Source organism: Brassica napus, unplaced genomic scaffold, assembly GCF_020379485.1.
Source record: "Brassica napus cultivar Da-Ae unplaced genomic scaffold, Da-Ae ScsIHWf_2271;HRSCAF=2926, whole genome shotgun sequence".
Lineage (NCBI taxonomy): Eukaryota > Viridiplantae > Streptophyta > Magnoliopsida > Brassicales > Brassicaceae > Brassica > Brassica napus.
The window spans coordinates 15,618-36,144 of record NW_026015666.1 but is presented as its reverse complement, the minus strand read 5'-3'; the positions used below and the strand labels follow the sequence as shown (position 1 = coordinate 36,144).

The 20,527-nt window shown below is 35.3% G+C and overlaps 1 protein-coding gene and 1 pseudogene across 1 annotated transcript; one reads left to right on the top strand and one right to left on the bottom strand.

Moving 5' to 3' along the window:
- Positions 1 to 6,045: 6,045 nt before the first annotated feature.
- On the bottom strand, positions 6,046 to 10,029 carry LOC125600446 (annotated as a pseudogene).
- A 5,814-nt stretch (positions 10,030 to 15,843) lies between these two features.
- Positions 15,844 to 17,238, top strand: LOC125600445. The gene is made up of 3 exons (XM_048773153.1): positions 15,844 to 15,926; positions 16,008 to 16,398; positions 16,591 to 17,238. Exons 1-3 carry the CDS (start codon positions 15,844 to 15,846, stop codon positions 17,236 to 17,238), a joined length of 1,122 nt encoding a protein of 373 aa, XP_048629110.1.
- The last annotated feature ends 3,289 nt before the right edge of the window (positions 17,239 to 20,527 follow it).

Below are 20,527 nucleotides of genomic sequence, written 5' to 3'. Positions count from 1 at the left end.
GATGTGGCAGATTTAGGCTCCAAGAGTTCAAGTTCAAATTCAAATACACTCTCTTGCCTCCAAAACACGTGTGGATAGGTTCTGTGGATGGTTTTCCTTGGAAATGAATTCTGTGGATGAATTCCCATGGATGGTTGGATTGGATCATGCAATGACTCATTTCCTTTTGATCATGTTTTCTTCATTCCAACAACTAAGTCATTGCTTCTTCCTTCTTCATTCCACCAGACACTTCAGCCAAGTCAAGTATATGAATAGATGAACAAATCTAAACTGATAAACATCAGAATAAATCGATCATTCAAACAATCTATTGTTTACAAAGAATGAACTGTGAAAACAAATTATATATGAATCGTATAACTTTTATTTAAATTTCAATAAATGATATGAACCGTAGGTATATAAATATGGTTTATATTAAATTACTATTAAATATTAGTGTAATGGTAAAGAATGATTTTAGTTATTATATAACGTTTTGACTGATAATTTAGTAGGTTTTGGAATCATTTTTTTGTAACTTTATTGGGCTTTTTGCAAAATTGACCTAAAACTCAAAGTCAAACACAAAACTAACCTTCCTTTTTTTGGAAAATTAGTTATGCCCTATTCACCCCACAGTTCATATAATTTACGAAAATGCCATCAATTTTTTTCTTTTCGAAAATGACATTTTTACTCTCTCACCCTCATCATCTTCAAGTAATTACAAGATTGTCATTGTCATCAATACCCCAACCACAATGAAGAACCAATTTGAAGCTCTTAATGCTCCCAAAATCGATTTACCCTTCTTCTTTCTCCATTCTTATGAACTAAACACAACATCTCTCTCACTTTCTCTCCACATTCAGCTAAAAAAATCCAAGATTTTAATTCTACATTTTTTATGGTTCATAGAGTCATAGAAGCTAACGATTCTGGGTGGGTCACTTTCGTTTGAGATTCTGTGTGCTTGGAGAAGCCTTATGTGTGCTAAGGAAGTTATCTCACCAATTTAGGTATGAAATCGAGTTTTTTTTCAGATCTGTTAGTCTAGACGACTTCCCAGGTAACCTGGAAGTCGTCTGGTCAATGCAGAGGTTATTTTTGCAATTGACTTTGAAATCTATTTTCTGAGACGACTGAAATATAAGTCGTCTGCTTTTGTTTGGTTACAAAAAAATCTCCAAAGAACCTAGACGACTTACATGTAGGTCGTCATAGGTTAGTTTTGCATTTGACTAGATTTTGTCGGAATTTTTACTTTCCTGGACGACTTATTTTTCGGTCGTCTAGTGTAAAATTGAAATATCAATATTTTATTAAAACCTGACGAATTACATGTAAGTCGTCATAGGTTAGTTTTGCCATTGAAAAAAACTTCAATATTTAATTATACCCAGACAACTTAAAATTCAGTCGTCCGCCCGACGACTTACATGTAAGTCGTCCAGGATTTTATTCGAGATTCTGGTCAAACCTCGTAAATCCTGGACGACTTACATGTAAGTCGTCGGACGACGACTGAATTGTAAGTCGTCTATATATAATTAAATATTGAATTTTTTTTTTCTATTGCAAAACTAACCTATGACGACTTAATTGTAAGTCGTCGAGTTTTAATAAATTATTGATATTTCAAATTTTCGCCAGACGACTGAAATGTAAGTCGTCCAAGAAAGTCAAACTTCTGAAATAATCCAGTCAAATGCAAAACTAACCTATGACGACTTATTTTTCAGTCGTCTCAGATAACAAATTTCAAAGTCAATTGCAAAATAACCTCTGCGTTGACCAGACGACTATATTTTAGTCGTCGGGAAGACTTAGATTGAAGTCGTCTGCGTTGATCTTTAATAAACTTTCGTTTTCTTTGTTCTATGTTTGCTAATGTGTTTATTTTGACTTTTTCAGATGATGCGTCTGTTACATGCAGTGTATGGAGAATGGTTGTTGAAAGATGGATGTTGGAATTTTGTGGTTGATCATTTCAAGGAGCGAGAATGTTATTTTTGAGTGAAGGTTCGACACATGCTGATCTTGTTGCAATGGCTCAAGAAGATTATAACCTCGACATGAACACATAGTCTGTGGAGTTAACCTACTCATTACAACAGAGTCTTTGTAAAATTTTAATTGCAAAAATGACCTAAATGGACGACTTCTCTGGAAGTCTACTAGACGACCTCCGTAGATGTCATCTGCGTCAATGTTTAATAAACTTGCATTTTCTCTAAAACTATAAAGACTTTTTAACATTTTCTTGTTAATTCATGTTTATTAATGAATATTTGGGCTACTGAATGAAATTTATAACTTAATTGGTGATATTTATGAGGTTACCAACATTCACGTTAATTAAAGTTTCTAACTGATCGAGAAGACTTCCATGGAAGTCTTTTACACTAGTTTTTAAGTCTTCTACGCTAGTTTTTGAATAACTTGTATTTTAAGAGTGATAAGTAACTTCAAGATATGTAAAACTCATATTTTCAAAATGTGTTTTCCCTTAGTTTTACTAAATTTGACTAAGTTTTTCAACACAAACTTATAAAAACTATGATATGCTTTGACTAGTTACTATTGTTTGTTTCCATCTCTAAGTATTATTGTTATAGACACTAATGATGATTATTGTTATGAATTGGAAGAAGGTTTAAAATCTTCTTAAAATGTTGTATCAATATGAAGTTACCAATATTCTTGTTTATTAAGATGAGAAAAATGCCATTGGAGTTTATTATTGCATATGAGAGATCCAAAGATAAGAAAAAGGCTATTAAAGTCTATTATTTCATTGATTTGTAAATGTGTAAACACATTGTTAGCACATGTATTACATCTTGGGAAATATTATTACTGATTTTACAAAAAATTCACAACTAAAAGAGTAGACATGCAAATCATAAAACATACCACAAACAAAACTATTATAGATCATTCCTCTACAAAGACAAGCTTGGACTCCACTTGATATGGAAGAAGTCTTCCTGGAAGTCGTCTGGAAGACTTCTTGGAAGTCGTCTAGCGCATTATATTTTAGACGACTAACAGGTAAGTCGTCCCAGAAGTCTTCCAGATCTGAAAAACCTACATATCAAATCCGGATCTGAAAAACCTGCATATCCAAAAACGTTCAAATGGCTTAAAAACAGAGAAAATGAGTGGAAGATTAGATAAATCTACCTTTATAGAACACACAAAATACATATTTAAAATTAATAGATCTACCTTTAAATGAGTGGAAGATGAGTACCATCTGATTAAAAATCTGCCAAAAAAAGATAGATAAGTAAGAAAGACATGAGACAAAACTGAAAAATTCATATAAAGTTTGGTGTTTTCAAGTCAAATAGATTAGAGAGAGTTTGAAGGGTTTTAGAATGATGATCATTACATTTTTGTTGCAGCCATTTGAGAGGAGGAGAGAGAATGTGTAAATTTTTCTTTATATAGGGAGACAAAAAATCCATTTAGGTTTAATATTTTTGATTCAGACGACTTCATAGACGACTTACTTGTAAGTAGTCCAGAAGACTTTAATATTTTTAGCGGGAAATTAAAATATTTTTAGCGGAAAACTAAAATAGAAGACTTTCCAGACGACTTACAAGTAAGCCGTCTGGTTTTAATTATTTAAGCGGGAAAAATTTGGACGACTTACATGTAAGTCATCTGTTTTAATTTCTTCACCAGACGACTTCCATGGAAGTCGTCTAGACCCTAAACATAACCCCTAAACTTAATTAACTAACTAAACACTTCATAAGATCAAATTAAACTTCAAAAGTGTTTACTATACACAAAAATAAACATGTATAGGTAAAAATTTAATTTTTCAAAAAAACATTCAAGCTTTCCAAAATCTAACCCTAAGAATACATACAATACTACAATATATGTTGCCAAACGCTAGACAAAGAATACCATGATTCACTACCTACACTCTTATAGTTGAAAACAATTCAATTTTGTTATATTTAATTTATATCACTTAAAACTGTTTATAATTACATGATTTTAATTTTTCGCTAATCAAAATATTTTTTAAAAAATATATAAATTATTTTTAAGATCAGCTACACCAGAAGACTTACTTTGAAGTCGTCCAGACGACTTCCAACATCTCAGACGACTCATACGACTTACTGGGCTATATTCGTAAAAATGGTTTCTGTTTTTTTGTTGGTCACAAGGGGCTGGACTGTAATTTCACAAGGTTTTTAGGTTAGTTTTGCATTTGATTCAAGTTTGGGTATAGGTTTGGGGTTAAAATCAAGTTGTGAGTTAGTTTTGGCAAATTTCCCAACTTTATTTTGGTTTTTTTTTGGAATCATTTTGCATATAAGCCAATCCATGAATAACATGGTAATTGGTTAGAAGAGCCGACCAAACCTGGCTAAAGGTAAACTAGCTATGTTGTGGGATGGAGGAGCATGGGAAGTGAGATAAGTGATATAAAAGGGATATTTAATATGCAATAAGTTTACCACATCAATATTCTTCAGTTGGAACTCCATGAAACTAAACATAATAACTAAGTTTGCCATTGCATCTTATATCATTTAGAACAAGAATGCTGGGAACCATTTTTTCCTTTGCTTTCTTGCAGAAGAAACTGAGTATGTCTTGAAGAAGGAGATGAAAGAGCAAGTGGAGATGTTATTACAGAAGAAAAACGAACTCTGGGTTCGACTATCGGGTCAAAGAGACATTGAACATTGCCACAACCAAAGGTAGTCGCAAGCTATGCCTCCACCATTTCCGCGACTAGGCTTGGAGACAACGAAGTGATGGTCCAAATTACATTGTCCGAGATTCGTAACTTTTTGATACTTTAAGTGGATTAGAAGCAGATGGGTTTCTTCTTGTAGATATTTCATCTTCAAGGTCTCTAAGGGGAAAGCCTTTTCTACACTTTGCATCTTCCAATGAAAATATGGATGATTATTACAGACTGAATTTCGAAGAGTTAAGTGAAAAAACGCTGCACTTGTATGACAAATGCGAAAACTTGTTAGGTGATTGATTCATATAGTGTATTTATCATTTTCTTGTTTCTTTTTTAGTTGTATCCTTTTCTCTTAAAATTCTTATAGCATTCTTGACAAAATCATTTAAGTTGGTTACTTGACTAAAGTCAAAGATTGTTTGCAACAAACACAGACTGTAGGCCTGGGCATAAAATCCGGAATCCGAAATCCGAACCGAACTCGAACCAAAAAACCCGACCTGTTATCCGACCCGAAATGTAAAAATACCCGAACGGGTTTTGTAGGGTAGTACAAAAAATATCCGAACCCGAAATGTTATTAACCGAACCCGAATGAGTAACCCGAAAAATCCGAAATTAATAGTCAATATAAATATTTTGAAATATATATAAGTATTTCAATTATTAAATTCAATATTTATGGTAATATGATATATAATAATAAATATTAAAATTTTAATAAATGGTTTAAGTACCAATTAGTAATAAATAAGTATTTTATAATTTGCTCATTGAAATAAAAAGTCTACTCTCTATAAGGCAATACATATTGTTTACAAATGATGTTTGTTTTCATGATTGATTTAACATTTTATTGTTATTTTATCAATTTTATGTGTGATAGATTAATTTTTTTAATTAAATACTTTTTTTTTATGTTTTGGTTCAAAAATTTTGTTTTCTACTTCGGTTATATCCGAACCGATATAATCCGAATCCGTACGATATATGATTACTTTATGGGTTTTAGGACGCAATATAATTTTGAACTGAATCCGAAGTGTTATTATCCGAACCCGACTCGTACTAATAAAATTTTAGTATGGGACCTATGAGCGTAAACCCGAAAACCCGAAAAACCCGATCCGAACGCCAACGGGTACCCGAACGCCCAGGCCTAAACACAAAAGTCACAACTCACAACCCACAACCAAAATCATACACAAGGCAAATTGCATCTTACTTATCTTTTTGTTAGCACAAAAAAATGGAGAATTATTGTTCTTGAGCAAAGAAGAAGTTATGGGCTCTTTCTTAAATTTATGCCTATAATCTTCTTGACACTAGAACGGATTTATTGGTCCCATCTTCCTTGCATTCGAACTCATGACCTTTAAGGACCAGCTAGTACACCAATCGACTTGCCAACACCGGATACTATGTCTTCTGATTTTATGTCATTTCATCATTGTTAGGGATTTTGCAGACAAAACCATCTAAGAATTGAATGAGGAGAGTCAGGCCCAGCAGGAATAGGCTTAAACTCAAGAAGATCAACAAGACCCTACAATCAAAATAGAACAAGAAAACAGAAAAAAGATGTTCATTTGTTCTAAAATAATCAGTTTTATATATATATTTGCATCGAACAAAACAATAGAAGAGAAAAAAAAAACATCCACTACTATAGATGTTAACTGATGTTACATAGTTCATCATTAAATCGGAACAAGTAATAAAAAAATAAAAAGTGGTGGCTGCAAGGCACCAGAAGAGACTTGTTTCAATCATCCTCAGTGATGACCTTGAAAATGAAATCACGGAAACGTCTAGAGTATAGCCTCGGATCAACAGCTGAGATTGAAGTAGGATCGTACTGGATGCTCTTGTAAGCGTGTTCAAGTTTCTTGCTAATGTCGTAATCTTGAAGAATATCTATGATCCCGAAGATCATGACAACCTCGTAGTACTCTCCTGTTGGTTCCCCAACTAGTTCACAGTCGCTCCTTCTAATTGTTCTCTCTGCTCGAGCCGGCATGTTTCCTCCAAGTCTGATACTAGCCCACCTGCAGTAATAAACCCATTTCGTGAACTCCAAATCTTGAGAAAAAACAAGTTTCTAAGTATGAGTTTGTGTTTGTGTTTTACCTTGTGGGATCAGATAGAAGCTGATCCACGTCTGCTCTGGAGAGACGAGGAGCTGATTCATCTTCAAACTCACCTTCAGTTTTCAAAGAAACATATTTAGTTAATGCATTCTAATGAAGAGAAATAATATTAGGGTTTTAGAGAGTATAAACCAATAGGCTTGCGTGCTCCAGAAGGTATCAACTCTCCAGCCACTGATGCTTCTCTGAAATGTATCCCAACAAGAAGACTGTAGTCCATGATTCTCTCCTGTTCTAGAAACTCGCAGTCTTTATCGACTTGTCTGAAAACAAACACAATGGTCATAAGTCAATGTTCAAAAAATAAATCTTTAGGCAGTAACTAGGGTTTGCATGAAATTAGTTCCTAGCTCCCTAACCCGATTTTTAAAAAATAGTTATAGAAAAATTATTTCGCTTATGACCGAGTTACTATGCATAGACTGATTAGAACACTGGTCATAACAATATAGCGATAAAAAAAATCAATGGAAAGATATTGATTGATGATTCTCTAACCTGATGAACTCTTGGTACCAAGCTTTCTGTAGTCTGAAAATGAAGTTCAGATCAAGATCTTTCAAGATTGTGTTTGAGTTGATTTCTGATTCAGGTTTATCAGTTGTACGTCCAAGGGAAGATCCTTTCAGATCAAAGCGTCTGTGGACAGAGTACTCAGAACAGAATAAGTTTCCCATAATAACGAACCGAACCTGCAATATTTTTGAAAAAGTTTAGTTGCTTGACTAAGAAGACAAAGTGGTATTTTTTTTTATTTCTTTACCTTCTTTTGGATTGTTCCAGTCAACTTCACACAGTGGAGACCGTAGAATCTAATCACCAAAGTGTTCTCAAATGCTCTAACATGGTTGTAATACGCTGCAAGCATTCTTAGAAGCACCTGCATCATGTTAATAGCAGAGAAAGGAGTTAGTATCTGTAGCAGCCACACACTCTTCACCTGGTAACTTTACTTACTTTAGTTTCAGACTTCTTCATTGTTTTTATCATGTAACGATCATCGTTTGTTAGGTAGAAAAAGCTTCCACTTTTCCAGGGGATGATAGTTCCCTAAGTGCATCATTACCGCAGATTGATAACATGTAATCAGCTGGGTCTACTTTGAATAACTTCCTCAAGCTCCTGGAGATAGATGATTAGTGTAAAAAAAGTGTAAGAATAAGTACCAACAAGAACTGTTGTACGTAGAGAGGTTTTTTTTTATTTTTTTTTGAAACACGTACATAGAGAGGTTAGTGTTATGGTTTCTCACCTAAAAACTAATGGGCAATAGTCTTTCCATTTGAATTCACTAGACTGGTGAGGAGGTGTGTATTGGTTCCTTCTGGTGGAAATCTTGTCCATACTTTCTCTTTGGATCAAAAGCTGAATGCTTAAGATCAAGAGACACAACGGCAGCTTGTTTTCCAACAGCATGTCTGCTTAACCAAAATCATTAGACGTCAACAAGGATTCAATTGTTATAACCGGTGAAGAGGTAAAGTGAGATCAATGCCATTTCAAATTATTTCTAGGTTATATCTTCAGAAAAAATATTAACATATATCTATAGAAGTAATAATATAGTTTTAAAAGTTATAACTACATCTATATACATATGTTTAATTTTATTTTAAAATTATGTCCTTTTTTAGAAATATAATTTAAAATTTTAGACCCTAGTTTATACATCTATTTTTAAAAATGTAGTAACTTTTTAAGGATCGAGCAAAACAACCGTTCCACTTGCGCATGCTTAGAGACGGTCTCGGGTGAGATGGTTACCTGATTCCAAGCTGTAGATTGAGCATAAGTTCGTAGTTGCGGTGTCCTTTCGATATTGTCTCCCTTGCTTCTTCCCTGCCCTTGGCAATCTCATAGGCACAGGGCTAGGTTTCAAGCTCTGAATGAATCCTTCAGCCTCAAGTCTCTATCTCAGCATCCAAGTCTCTCCTTGTGGTGGAATCAATATCAGAAGCGCCTTCACCACTTTCACTTCCCCACATATTCATCTTCTCAAACGCTCTATCTAAACCAACACTCACCCTCCCATCAACAGAGATCCTCCTCGGCTTCTCTACACGCTTGGAAGAGTTCCACACAGAGAGCTTCTTCTGTGAAGGCAACACAGGAGGAACTCTCTCCACTACAAGTCTTGTACTCACTCAGATTGTTAAACACATCTTTAGGATCCCATTCAAGATTCTTTTCGTTCCCCGATGGATAATAAGTACCATTCATTTCTTCAGGATCTTGAGACCAATGACCAACGTAGAAGCTCCCATCGTCCCACTTGAACGTCCCGTTTCCACTAGGGAAACCATCATCCCAAAACCCATCGTATCTACAACCATCTGTCCAAATAAAAGTACCTTTTCCACAGATCATACCGTTCTTCCACTCCCCAATGTAATAACTCTCATCTCTCCAACGATACTTCCTTGAGCTTCTTGCAAACCTCTCCTCCATTCACCATCATAGACATCTCCGTTTGCGTAACTCTTGATCCCATGTCCATGTTTCAGGTTCATTACACATTGACCTCTATAAGTATCTCCACTAGGACCTGTGTACGTGCCAATCCCATCCATGTATCCACTTTTGAACTCACCTTCATACGTTGCACCAGAAGGCCAACCAAACTTCCCTTTCCCCATAGTCTTCCCGTTGTACCATTCACCAATGTACATACAACCATCTGTCCATAGATACTTACCGTGTCCGTGGGGGGAAACTATCGTACCATTGACCTGTGTAGTAGTCTCCATTAGGAAGTACTCTCTCTGCATGGTAGAGTTCTCCTATGCTGCTTCTGTTAGTGCTGGTCTCATCATCATTCTCCTCGGTCGTAGTAGCTTGATCATCTGTTTGTGGAGCTACAGATACGGTTCCAAAAATGTTGTTTGCTCGTTTCTTGGCTTGTTGGGTCTTTCTCACCGTCACCTCCCAAGCTTTTAGAACACAGCCTTGTTCCTTGCTCATTTTGTTTTTCTTCATAGAACAAACCTAATTAAGAAACCCTAATAAAACATATACTTTTTCTTGTCTAAACAACAAATCATATTAGATGTACACATACACATGAAACCCTAAGTAAACATATATTTTTTCTTGAGACTTGTGACTTTCTATCTCCATTGTCATTGAATCATATTGAAAGAGAGTTTATTTTTTCTTTGAGATTGCTACATTTTTGAGTGAATGCTTCTCTGAACGATCATCCAAACCTAACAAAGAATTAGAGAGAGAGAGAGAGAGAGAGAGAGAGAGAGAGAGAGAGAGAGAGAGAGATGAAACTACTTAGTGGCCAAAAGATCATAAAATTCATAACAAAACTTATTTCCGACATTTCATCTTTTCTTATCAATTCCTCTTTTAACTAACTATGTCATTCAAAGAAGAAACCGTTCGTTCATCTCCTCAAAATACTGAAAGCCTTCAGATTAGAAAACCAAACAATACTCATTTCTTTCTATTCTTAGCATTTCCGAGTTTTTCTTTCAGAAACAATTATTATTTTCTTGAAAAAGAAACAAAATATATTTTCTTAAATTTAAACTGAAAATTACCACAGTAGTAGTAACTTAGCTACACGCCAATGCAATGCAAGTTACCCTGACCAAAACCAAAACAAATCTTACCAAACCCGAATTATCAATCCATCTCGAACCGAATTGGATAACACGTTTAAAATATAAGATACCACCTAATGGTTCCTCAAAACATACTACATATTTAAAAATATTAGTTATATTTAGATTTAAATAACCAAAATATTATAATTTTAACTGAAAATTCAAAAAAAATATTTAAACCAAATATCTGCAAAAATTAAAATATATGAATCTCATTATTTCTACTAGGAAACAAATCCGCGGGCAGTTAATTTTTACTAAAAATTATATTAATTGTATATATATGCTTAATACTTATATTTATTTATATTGTTTCATTTAAGGTAATGAATAAACTAATTAAAAATATTTTTTTTGATAATTTAAGAATGTGAATTTAAAATGTGTAACAATTTGCTACATTATTTTTTTTAATTTAGAGGAAAAATATATATACTTTTTAATTAAACGATCAAAATATATTTTTAACAATATTGTTCACTTAAATATAAATGTTTTAAAATATATATAACTTTTGAATATACAGAAGAAAAGTTCTAAATTTCTTTTAAACATTTGTCAAAAGAAGTAGGAAACTTAATCTTAAGACAAAAGGTTGTTTGTAATTGCACTAGCAATTAATGAAATTTAAAACATGCAACAAAATGGTAACAGTTTAACAACATTAAATTTCAAAATACCATAGAAATGAAACAGAAAATCAATAAATTTTAACCTTTGTCAAGTATTAGGTAAACGAAATCTATTTGTAGATTAAGACAACCAAAGATGTTTTTTCAAAACTAAGATACAAAAGATATTTTTTTGTTTTTAGTAAGACTTCCTTCCTTCACTTCCGGATCTGACATATTCTTATAGCACAAAATACTTTGGCGGATAAGTTTGCACGTGGTGCGATGAATTCTCTTTCAGCTAGGCTTTATGTCGATTCATTCCCACCCGTTTGGCTTACTGGACCGGTTGGAGTTTCTTCGTAGTTTCTAAATGATGTTGTCAAAAAAAAAGGTTTTCTAATGTTTGTATGTGATTCTCCAAAGATCTTTTATGATCATTTGAAGCAGTGAAACTACTTTTCTCGTTTTCTTTCTTAATTTTTTCTAATTTGTTTTTCTTGCTCTTTTTTCTTTCAATTCCCGCAACTCTTTTTATTAATTTTTTTTTTGCATCAGTCAATACAAGATTGTAATGGTTTATCATCGAAAATTAAAATGAGTGATCACCAATGTTGCAATGGTTTATCTCAAAGATTGTAATTGTTCATAAAAATAGTTAACTGTTTTATCTAAACAATTACAAAGATTCATTGAAATGGTTGTAAAAATTCATTTAAATCCTAGCATAACATTATATGTTCTCACAATTAAATAACCAATTTTTCGTTTTGTCTAAACATGACTATTTTGTTCAAAACCATTAAATTTTAACAATATGTGAAATTATGTCTATGAATAATGTATATTTATCTTAGATCATCATATAAATATGTTTACTTTGGTACTATATGTTTGGGACATTCTTTCGAAAGTGGGATTTATTTATTTGAATAGTATTAAATTACTTGAATAATATATTACTTTCAAATATTTAGCTATATAATACAATACAACGGTTTATCAAAATTTTGACTTAAGAGCATTGGGAGGCGATGTTAGACAAATTGTAATATATAGAGTTGATAAATAATTTTTTTAAATGCTACTGTTCAAGTAAAAGGCGGCTATAAAATAAAAAGTATAAAAGTATTCCCCTTTGTTTTAAAATAATATATATTTTACAATTTCACATATATTAATAAAACATATTAAACTTTAGTTATAAATGCATGGATTTTTGTAATTATTTATTTCTTAATAATTATAACCTAATAAGAATTCAAGAAATCCAGTTAATATTTTTTAAATTTTACAATTAATTATTATTAGTAGATAAAAATATATTAAAGTACAAAATTTATTTTTTTGAAGCAATATTTTTTTTAAATGCACTTTTATGAAACGGAGGGAATTTGTAGTAAAAATACACAATTTCAATAACATCAATGAACTAAGTTATATTAAAAAAAATATTTTGGAGAAACCATTTGTAGGGATTCCGTGATTGTGTGACTATTCAAAACTCAAAAACATAAGAGCAGCCTCATGGGGGGTTTAACAATTTCATTGTTTTTAAAACAATCTTACCACTAAAAAATGACATGTATAAAATAAAGTATCTTATGGGGGTTTAACAGTTTCTTATTTGATAAAATGCATCTTATTTCTTTCCAACTTTGACATTTTCATTTGTTTATTCTTGAGATATCCACTTTTATCCTACTTATGGAGGTGCTTTAATATTCATTAATATATACCAAGAAGATTTATTATGTTTAAATTTGTGTTTACTAATTTTTAACAATTAAAATATTGAATTTTCATAGAAGCTTACCGCTAAGGTTTGCTCACTATTTTTGAGGAATTATAAATTTACCTCAAATTTAATAATACTTTTCAAATTTATTTTCAAATGATAATCATTTTCATAAATACTTTAAGTTTTTTTATAAAAAAATAAAATTAACCCTCCTAATTATTTATATACTGTAAATACTGAAACCTAAGCAATAATCATTAAATCATAAACCCTAACGTTATGGTACGTTTAATTGAGTATATTTTTGAAAAGTAGTGACAAATTTAGTGTATTTCAAACAATTTGTTTTTATTTTTTTTTTGCGTCCATACTTCCCACTTATACGCAAGCGTAGACAGATGAGTAATGCACTTGAAGATGCTGGGCAGGCTGTGTAGGACCATATTCTTTAGTTATTGTTTTGGTCTTAACAATCCCTCACAGACAAATTCCTACCGATCTGGATCAACTTTTTGAAAGCCGAAAAAAATGGTGCATAAAGAATGTAACATACATCACCCACATGCTGTTATGTGGATTCTATTAAAAAATCTGGCATAAAAAAGTCTTGTATAAAAGTGTTAAATTTCAAAATTATTAGAACCTTCGGATTTTACTTTCTGGCGATGGTGTTGTAGTATGATGAATATGATAAAATTTGTTCAATGTGCTAAATGGAACACCAAATTATCATACCTTAATGAAACAAATAGTTCTTTATATGGACAAGTTCATAAAGGTGAAATTAATGCATCTGTTACTGGGACATGTATTGATGTTTCTATTTGGTTCAGTTAACTGGTTTAAAAAAAATAAAACTACATTTATAAAATCCTCCAGGCTTAGCCATTCGGATGATTTATAAACTAACAACGATTTCCAGCATAACAATATATCCTAAATACTGAAAACATTGATCCAACGTTTGAATTAAATAATATTGACTGTTTATATCAAATGTGAAAACATAGAATATAGAATGAATAAGCTAAAAATTAAATAAGATATTTTTTTTGGTAAGTAGATGTGTATCTATATATGTGTTAATCATAGTAGTACAAACAAGAAGATCTTTAAATATTTTGACACATTTTTTCTTTGTCTACAATAATTTGAAACCCAAATAATCTTAGAACTTGTTATTGTCGCTAGCTATAAGACTTCCCTTTTTTGGTTGGGTGTGGATAATTCTTGTTTTATCGTTTTTGAAACTGATATGCATTATCAACGACCATGCATGCATTGTACCAAATTAACTCTAATGATACATTTGGCGGGTTGGTGTCCACTCTTCAGTACGCATATTTGAAAACAGTAAACTTGTCATGTACAGTATATTATGGACACTAAAACCAACGTGTGGTATATACTCTAAATCATTGAAAAGAGGCAACAGACAAAACACTTCTCGGGAGTCTCTAAAAACTCTTGAACTTCCTAGATGGCTTTGATCAAAGATCCGTCCACAACTTTCTGGGCAACTTTCTTGTGGATATACTTCCTGTGAAGGAAGAGATGGGTAGTATCATATCTTTCATCAAAATAATTTATATATTTCCCAAATTTTATTATTACCTATTTCTCCGCCTCGAATAAGTTCTTTCTCCCTTTATGTTCTTCTACTTGGGCCACATTTCCATAACACTTAACGACTGGTTACCCCGTGTCAAAGAAAAACCGTTGTTCTTGATGGGTATTGAATGCTTCAGATGGATGATAGAAAGGAACAAAAGTTAAACCTAACTAGTCAAACGAGAGGGAAATTGCTTTAATAATACAACTCTCTTGCCCTTGAACCTACCAGCAAGGATGATCAGAACTGTCCCTGAGGTGATGTTGGATATATGCAATACAGTCACAAGCCTAATCAGTTTGCAATGTATAAATATTCAATAGACATCTCCTTCTCTTGCCCTCTTCTCGCTTAGATTAAATATGTATATTCTACATATAATAATCAGAAGTTCAATTTTACAATATAAGAAATTCAAGTTTAGTGTGTACGTAACATGAATTGTATATTAGCTGTAAATTGATTAGTGAAGATTCATCGAAGGTGTGTTACAATTTTATATTTGCTATTTTGGGGATAAATTGCAACGAAAAAAGTAAACGCTTAGGAGAGAAAATCCAATAAAGTTTTGGACATGAACATAAATTTTATATTGTGGGGCCGTCCATTTGACCCTAATTAAAACAGATCGAACGAGACAAACCTTTTTCCCATACCTCTGTGATTTCCAGATTTCTCTCCCCTTAATAGCACTTCCAATGGGAGGGTTCTACCCATTGGAGTTCTAAACATTATATGTGTATATGTATAGATTATATAAGTGTATGTAAGTGTAGAGACCATTTTTTGGGAAGAACCTCATGCAAAGGTTCTAAAAATCATACACTTATATAATCTATACATATACACATATAAATGTTTAGAACTCCAATGGGTAGAACCCCCCATTGGAGGTGCTCTAACCTTCCACCTGAAACTCGATCTGGCCGGTGGAAAGTCTTTTTAATCTGTAGCTTCCTTTAACTCCAAAGAAACAAGCATTCAAGCTCCACGAACGCCGTCAAACATCCAAGAAAATGGAGGTGGAGATCAACAACGACTCTTGCAGTATTGGGATATAGCTTGGAAATATTCTTAGTCCGAGAATGTTGGAGATATCTTTATGTTCGTTTGTAAATATCTTCAAAGATAGAGATGTATCTAATTAGTTAAGATTGTCTTCGTGTATATAAGACAGGTAGTAGTCTCGTTGTAAACTCATCTTGTTCAATACAAAGTATTATCAGATCTTTATGGTATCAGAGCTTTAGGTATGACAAAACCTGAAGAGAAACAAATCGAAAGCAAGATGGAGGGAGCGGATAAGAAAGTTGTGACGTCTCCATACGCTTTGTCTACAAAAGATGATCCAGAAAATGTGATCACGAAAGTTGTCTTCAATAGAAGAAACTATGATGAATGGGGAGAAAAATAAGAACCGGACTTCGAGCAAAGAAGAAGCTGGGTTTCGTGGATGGTACGGTGAAGGTACCAGAAGAAGGGTCAGAAGAAGAGGAGGATTGGTTGACGGTGAACGCGATGGTACCATCCTAGATCTTTAATACTATTGATCCAAAACTCAGATCTAGCATCACACATCGTGAGATAGCTAAAGAGTTGTGGGATAGCATCAAGGCGCGGTTCAACGCAAAAAGTGAAGTGAAAGTTCAACAATTGAAAGAAGAATTGATGAACTGTAAGCAGAGTGATCTGTCGTTGGAGACATATTATGGGAAGCTACATGTGGTTTGGGAAGATCTCTCAAACTATGAGTTCAAACCGGTGTGTAGCTGTGGAGGATGCAAGTGTCAAGGATGCGCGTGTGATTTTCTGCGTCAACTGGAGATGGCACGAGAAAAGGAGAAACTTCATCAGTTCTGTCCTGGTTTGGGCGCGTCTCTCTATGGGAATGTGCGAACTGCTATTGTTAACACTGATCCTCTTCCGAGTGTTGATCATGCATACGCAATGGTGGCAAGAGAAGAGCAGATGTGATTCTCTGATCGCGACCGTGTGAAGGAAGCAAGAGGAGAGGCTATGGCATTTGCAGTCAGCGCAAGTGGAGGGCTCTCTCGAGGGAACAACAGAGGAGGTTTATGTACTCACTGCAATAAGCCGGGCCATGATACTACAACTTGTTATCAATTGCACGGTTATCCTCACTAGTGGCTTGAGAAGTATGGAAAAGGAAAAGGAAGAGGAGGGAAGCCTTCTCAACAAGGAAACAAAGGGAGCTATGGGAAGGGAGCAAGCGTCAATGCGGTCTCTCATGTAGCACCTACAATCGATGCTCATGCAGTTACTGGTCTATCAAAAGAACAGTGGGATAAACTGGTGAAAATGTTGGGCGAGAAAACAGAGGGAACACGTCTTAACGGTAAGAAGTGTAGAGATGATTGGATAGTAGACATTGGTGCCTCTCATCATATGACAGGATTGCTAGATTGTCTGTTTGATATACATATGGTTGCTCCTTGTTTGGTTGGTTTACCAAATGGGAAGCTGGTAATGGCCGATCAGGAAGGAAGTGTTCGTCTGACTGACACTTTGAAACTTCACAGTGTTCTTTATGTGAAAGAGTTGAAGTGTAATCTGATTTCGGTTTCACAACTCATCGATGAGTTGAACTGTATTGTCTTGTTCTCAAAGACGTGTTGTCTGATGCAGGACCTCACGCTGATGATGCCGATTGGAATGGGTGAGAGAAGGGACGGCGTCTACTTTCTTCAAGGAGTGGAGTTGGTGAGAAGAGTGAAGAAAGTAGGTGCAAAGGAGTCGCTGGAGTTGTGGCATAAGCGACTTGGGCATGCATAAGAGAAGAGAATAAGGAAATTGCTAGTAGTTGATAGTAGTGTTGGTGTTGAGTTTTCAGTTTGTGATATTTGTTTTCGAGCAAAACAGTGTAGAACTGAGTTTCCTTTGAGCATTAGTAAAAGCAAAGACATTTTCGAGCTTATTCATGTTGACTTATGGGGGTCGTACAGAACACAAAGCCTGTGTGGTTCCTATTATTTTCTCACTGTGGTAGACGACTTCTCGAGAGGAGTATGTGTTTTCCTTCTGGCAGACAAGACACAAGTATACAAACTTTGAAGAATTTTATCACTTGGTGTCACTGCAGTTCAATCGATCGAGATGTGAAAACAGTACGATCGGACAACGAGACAGAGTTCACATCTATGAAGAGGTTCTTTTCTTCCAGTGGGATAGTGCATCATACTTCATGCGTTGGAACTCCTCAGCGGAACGGACGGGTCGAAAGGAAGCATCGCCACATACTGAACACTGCAAGAGCTCTAATGTTTCATGGTAAACTTCCGACTGAGTTCTGGGGAGAGTGTGTATTAGCTGCGGCTCATCTCATCAATAGAACTCCGGGTGAAATCCACAAAGGAAAAACACCTTATGAAGTAATTTTTGGCTCTGCACCGAACTACGAGAAACTGAAGGTAGTGGGTTGTCTCGCTTATGCTCACAACCAGAAGAGGGATGGTGAAAAATTTGCTAGTTGGAGCCGTCGTTGCGCTTTTGTTGTGTATCCATATGCTAAGAAAGGGTGGACATTGTATGATCTGGACAAACATGAGATTTTTGTGTCTCGTGATGTTACATTCTGCGAGGATGTATTTCCTTTCTTTGAATTGTCTACGCCTGCTTCTCCTAAAGACGCAGAGTATGAAGGCAATCAGCTTATCGACTATGATGCAGTCTTGTTCATTGACAGCGATGATGAAGTGAATCACAAGAAAGGCCTATTGACTTAATGGAAGAAGAACATCAGCCTCAAAGTGATCACGAGGTCAGCAAGGAACTAGAAGAAGAAGTTAGTAAAGAAACAGTTGAAGAAGAGGTCGTGATATTGGCCAACCAGAAACAGAGGAACCTATAGAAAAGGTAGATGGCGAAACAGAAGTAGTTGATACCCTGTACCGGAGCTGGGAAGAGGTTTGCGTGAAAAGAAACATCCAACGCGGTTGCAAGACTACATTCTGAGAACTGTTCAGAAGTATGAAGATCTTGGTGGTGGAGAGTTTGAGCTAAAATTTTACTCATTATATGGAATAGACCAGTTTTGTCTTGTGATCGTTTCTCAGCCGCGCATACTGCTTTCTTAGTTGCAGTCACTGGAGGCATCGAACCAAGGTCTTTTGCTGAGGCTATGAGGGACAAAAGATGGAGAGATGCATCCAGTTTTGATATTACGGCGTACGTGGTCCGTCGAACACTTGCCTCTGGGGAAACATGCAAATGGGTTTTCAAAATAAAGTTCAACGCAGACGGTACTAACGAAAGATTCAAAACACGTCTTGTGGTGCTTGGGAATAAGCAGGTGGAAGGACTTGATTATTTTGAAATGTTTGCTCCCGTTGTGAAGATGACAACAGTGCATATGTTTTGAAAATTGAGTGTGGACGAGGCTGGGACTTGCACCAAATGGACGTACACAACGCATTCTTGCATGGAGACTTAGACGAAGAGGTCTTGATGAAAATACCACCTGGTTTTCATGCTCCGGAGAAAGGTATGCTGTGTCGATTGCGCAAATCATTGTATGGTTTGAAGCAATCCCCATGTTGTTGGTTTTCCAAATTTGAGAAGGTGTGTTTGATTACGGATCCATCCAGTGTGGAGAAGATCACTCACTGTTCTCTTGATCACGAGGAAGAAAGAACTGCATGTGTTGATATATGTGGACGATCTGGTTTTGACGGTGAGCTCGAATCAGGTCGTTCAAGAGTTTAAGACTTATCTGAGTAATTGCTTCCACATGAAAGACCTTGGGAAGCTTAAATATTTTTTGGGAATAGAAGTGGCACGAAGCCAGGAGGGGATATTCTTGTCGCAGAGGAAGTATACGTTGGATATTCTAGCTGATGTTGGTTACTTTGGTGGTCGTCCAGTTGATTTCCCTATTGAGCAGAATCATCAGTTGGCTAAGTCTACTGCTCCAGCCATGCTCAATCCGCAGAAGTACAGACGTCTTGTTGGCAGGCTCATTTACTTGTCGGCTACGCGTCCTGATCTGGCTTACGCAATTCATACTCTGTCTCAGTTTATGCAGAGTCTTACACGAGAGCATCGGGACGCAGGCTTGTGTGTGGTGAAGTACTGAAAGGCTCTCCCGGCCAAGGTATCTTTCTTAAGTCAGACTGTGTTTTTCAGCTTACAGCTTGGTGTGACTCGGATTGGGCGGGGTGCCCTCTAACGCGAAGATCTCTTAGTGAGTGGATGGTTCAGCTGGGAGACTCACCGATTTCTTGGAGATCTAAGAAGCAAGATGTCGTCTCTCAATCTTTGGCTGAAGCAGAATATCGTGTGATGGTTGAAGCTTTGTGTGAGTTGAAGTGGATGAAGAACGTTTTGTATACGATGGGCATTATCATCAGGGACCGATGAATTTGTTTTGTGATAGTCGCTCAGCTCCCCACATCGCAGCCAATTCCGTTTTCCAGGAACGAACCAAACATGTTGAGCTGGAATGTCATTTCATTCGAGATGATATACAACAAGGAGTAGTACGGACGAAACATGTGTCTACATTGAATCAATTGGCAGACATTTTTATGAAAGCGCTTGGTGGGAAGGTGTTCCAATCTTTTTTTTCTAAGTTGGGTATTCAGAATCTACATGCTCCAACTTGAGAATGGATATTGGGATATAGCTGGGAATATTCTTAATCTGAGAATGTTGGAGATATCTTTATGTTCGTTTGTGAATATCTTCAGAGACAGAGATGTATCTAATTAGTTAAGATTGTCTTCGCGTATATAAGAAGATAGTAGTCTCGTTGTAAACTCATTTGTTCAATACAAAGTATTATCAGATCTTTTATAGTCATTTCCATCGAGGATTCCTCGTCTCTCCCGTCTCTCACTCGACCCATTCTGGACGCGCGTGAGCTCACATTCAGCACGTGAATATCCCCACGCATCGCCGAACGATGTAGGGCAAAAGGTCATAGCCGAGAAAGGGTTCTACTTCCTTCTGAGTCCGAGAAGCGGGCGCCGAGCAAGCACCAGAGATTTTGCCTTTGTTTCCTCTACCTCCTCTACGTTCTCCAAACGCCACTAATCAACGGATCGAAGAGGATTAGCGCAACTCT

Excerpts from the sequence above, each read along its gene's own strand:
- LOC125600445 (XM_048773153.1), top strand. The coding sequence starts at position 15,844 with ATGGGGAGAAAAATAAGAACCGGACTTCGAGCAAAGAAGAAGCTGGGT. Across the intron at positions 15,927-16,007 it reads GTGAAGGTACCAGAAGAAGG|ATCTAGCATCACACATCGTG; the intron begins GTCAGAAGAAGA and ends TCCAAAACTCAG. Across the intron at positions 16,399-16,590 it reads ATCATGCATACGCAATGGTG|TGGCTTGAGAAGTATGGAAA; the intron begins GCAAGAGAAGAG and ends TATCCTCACTAG.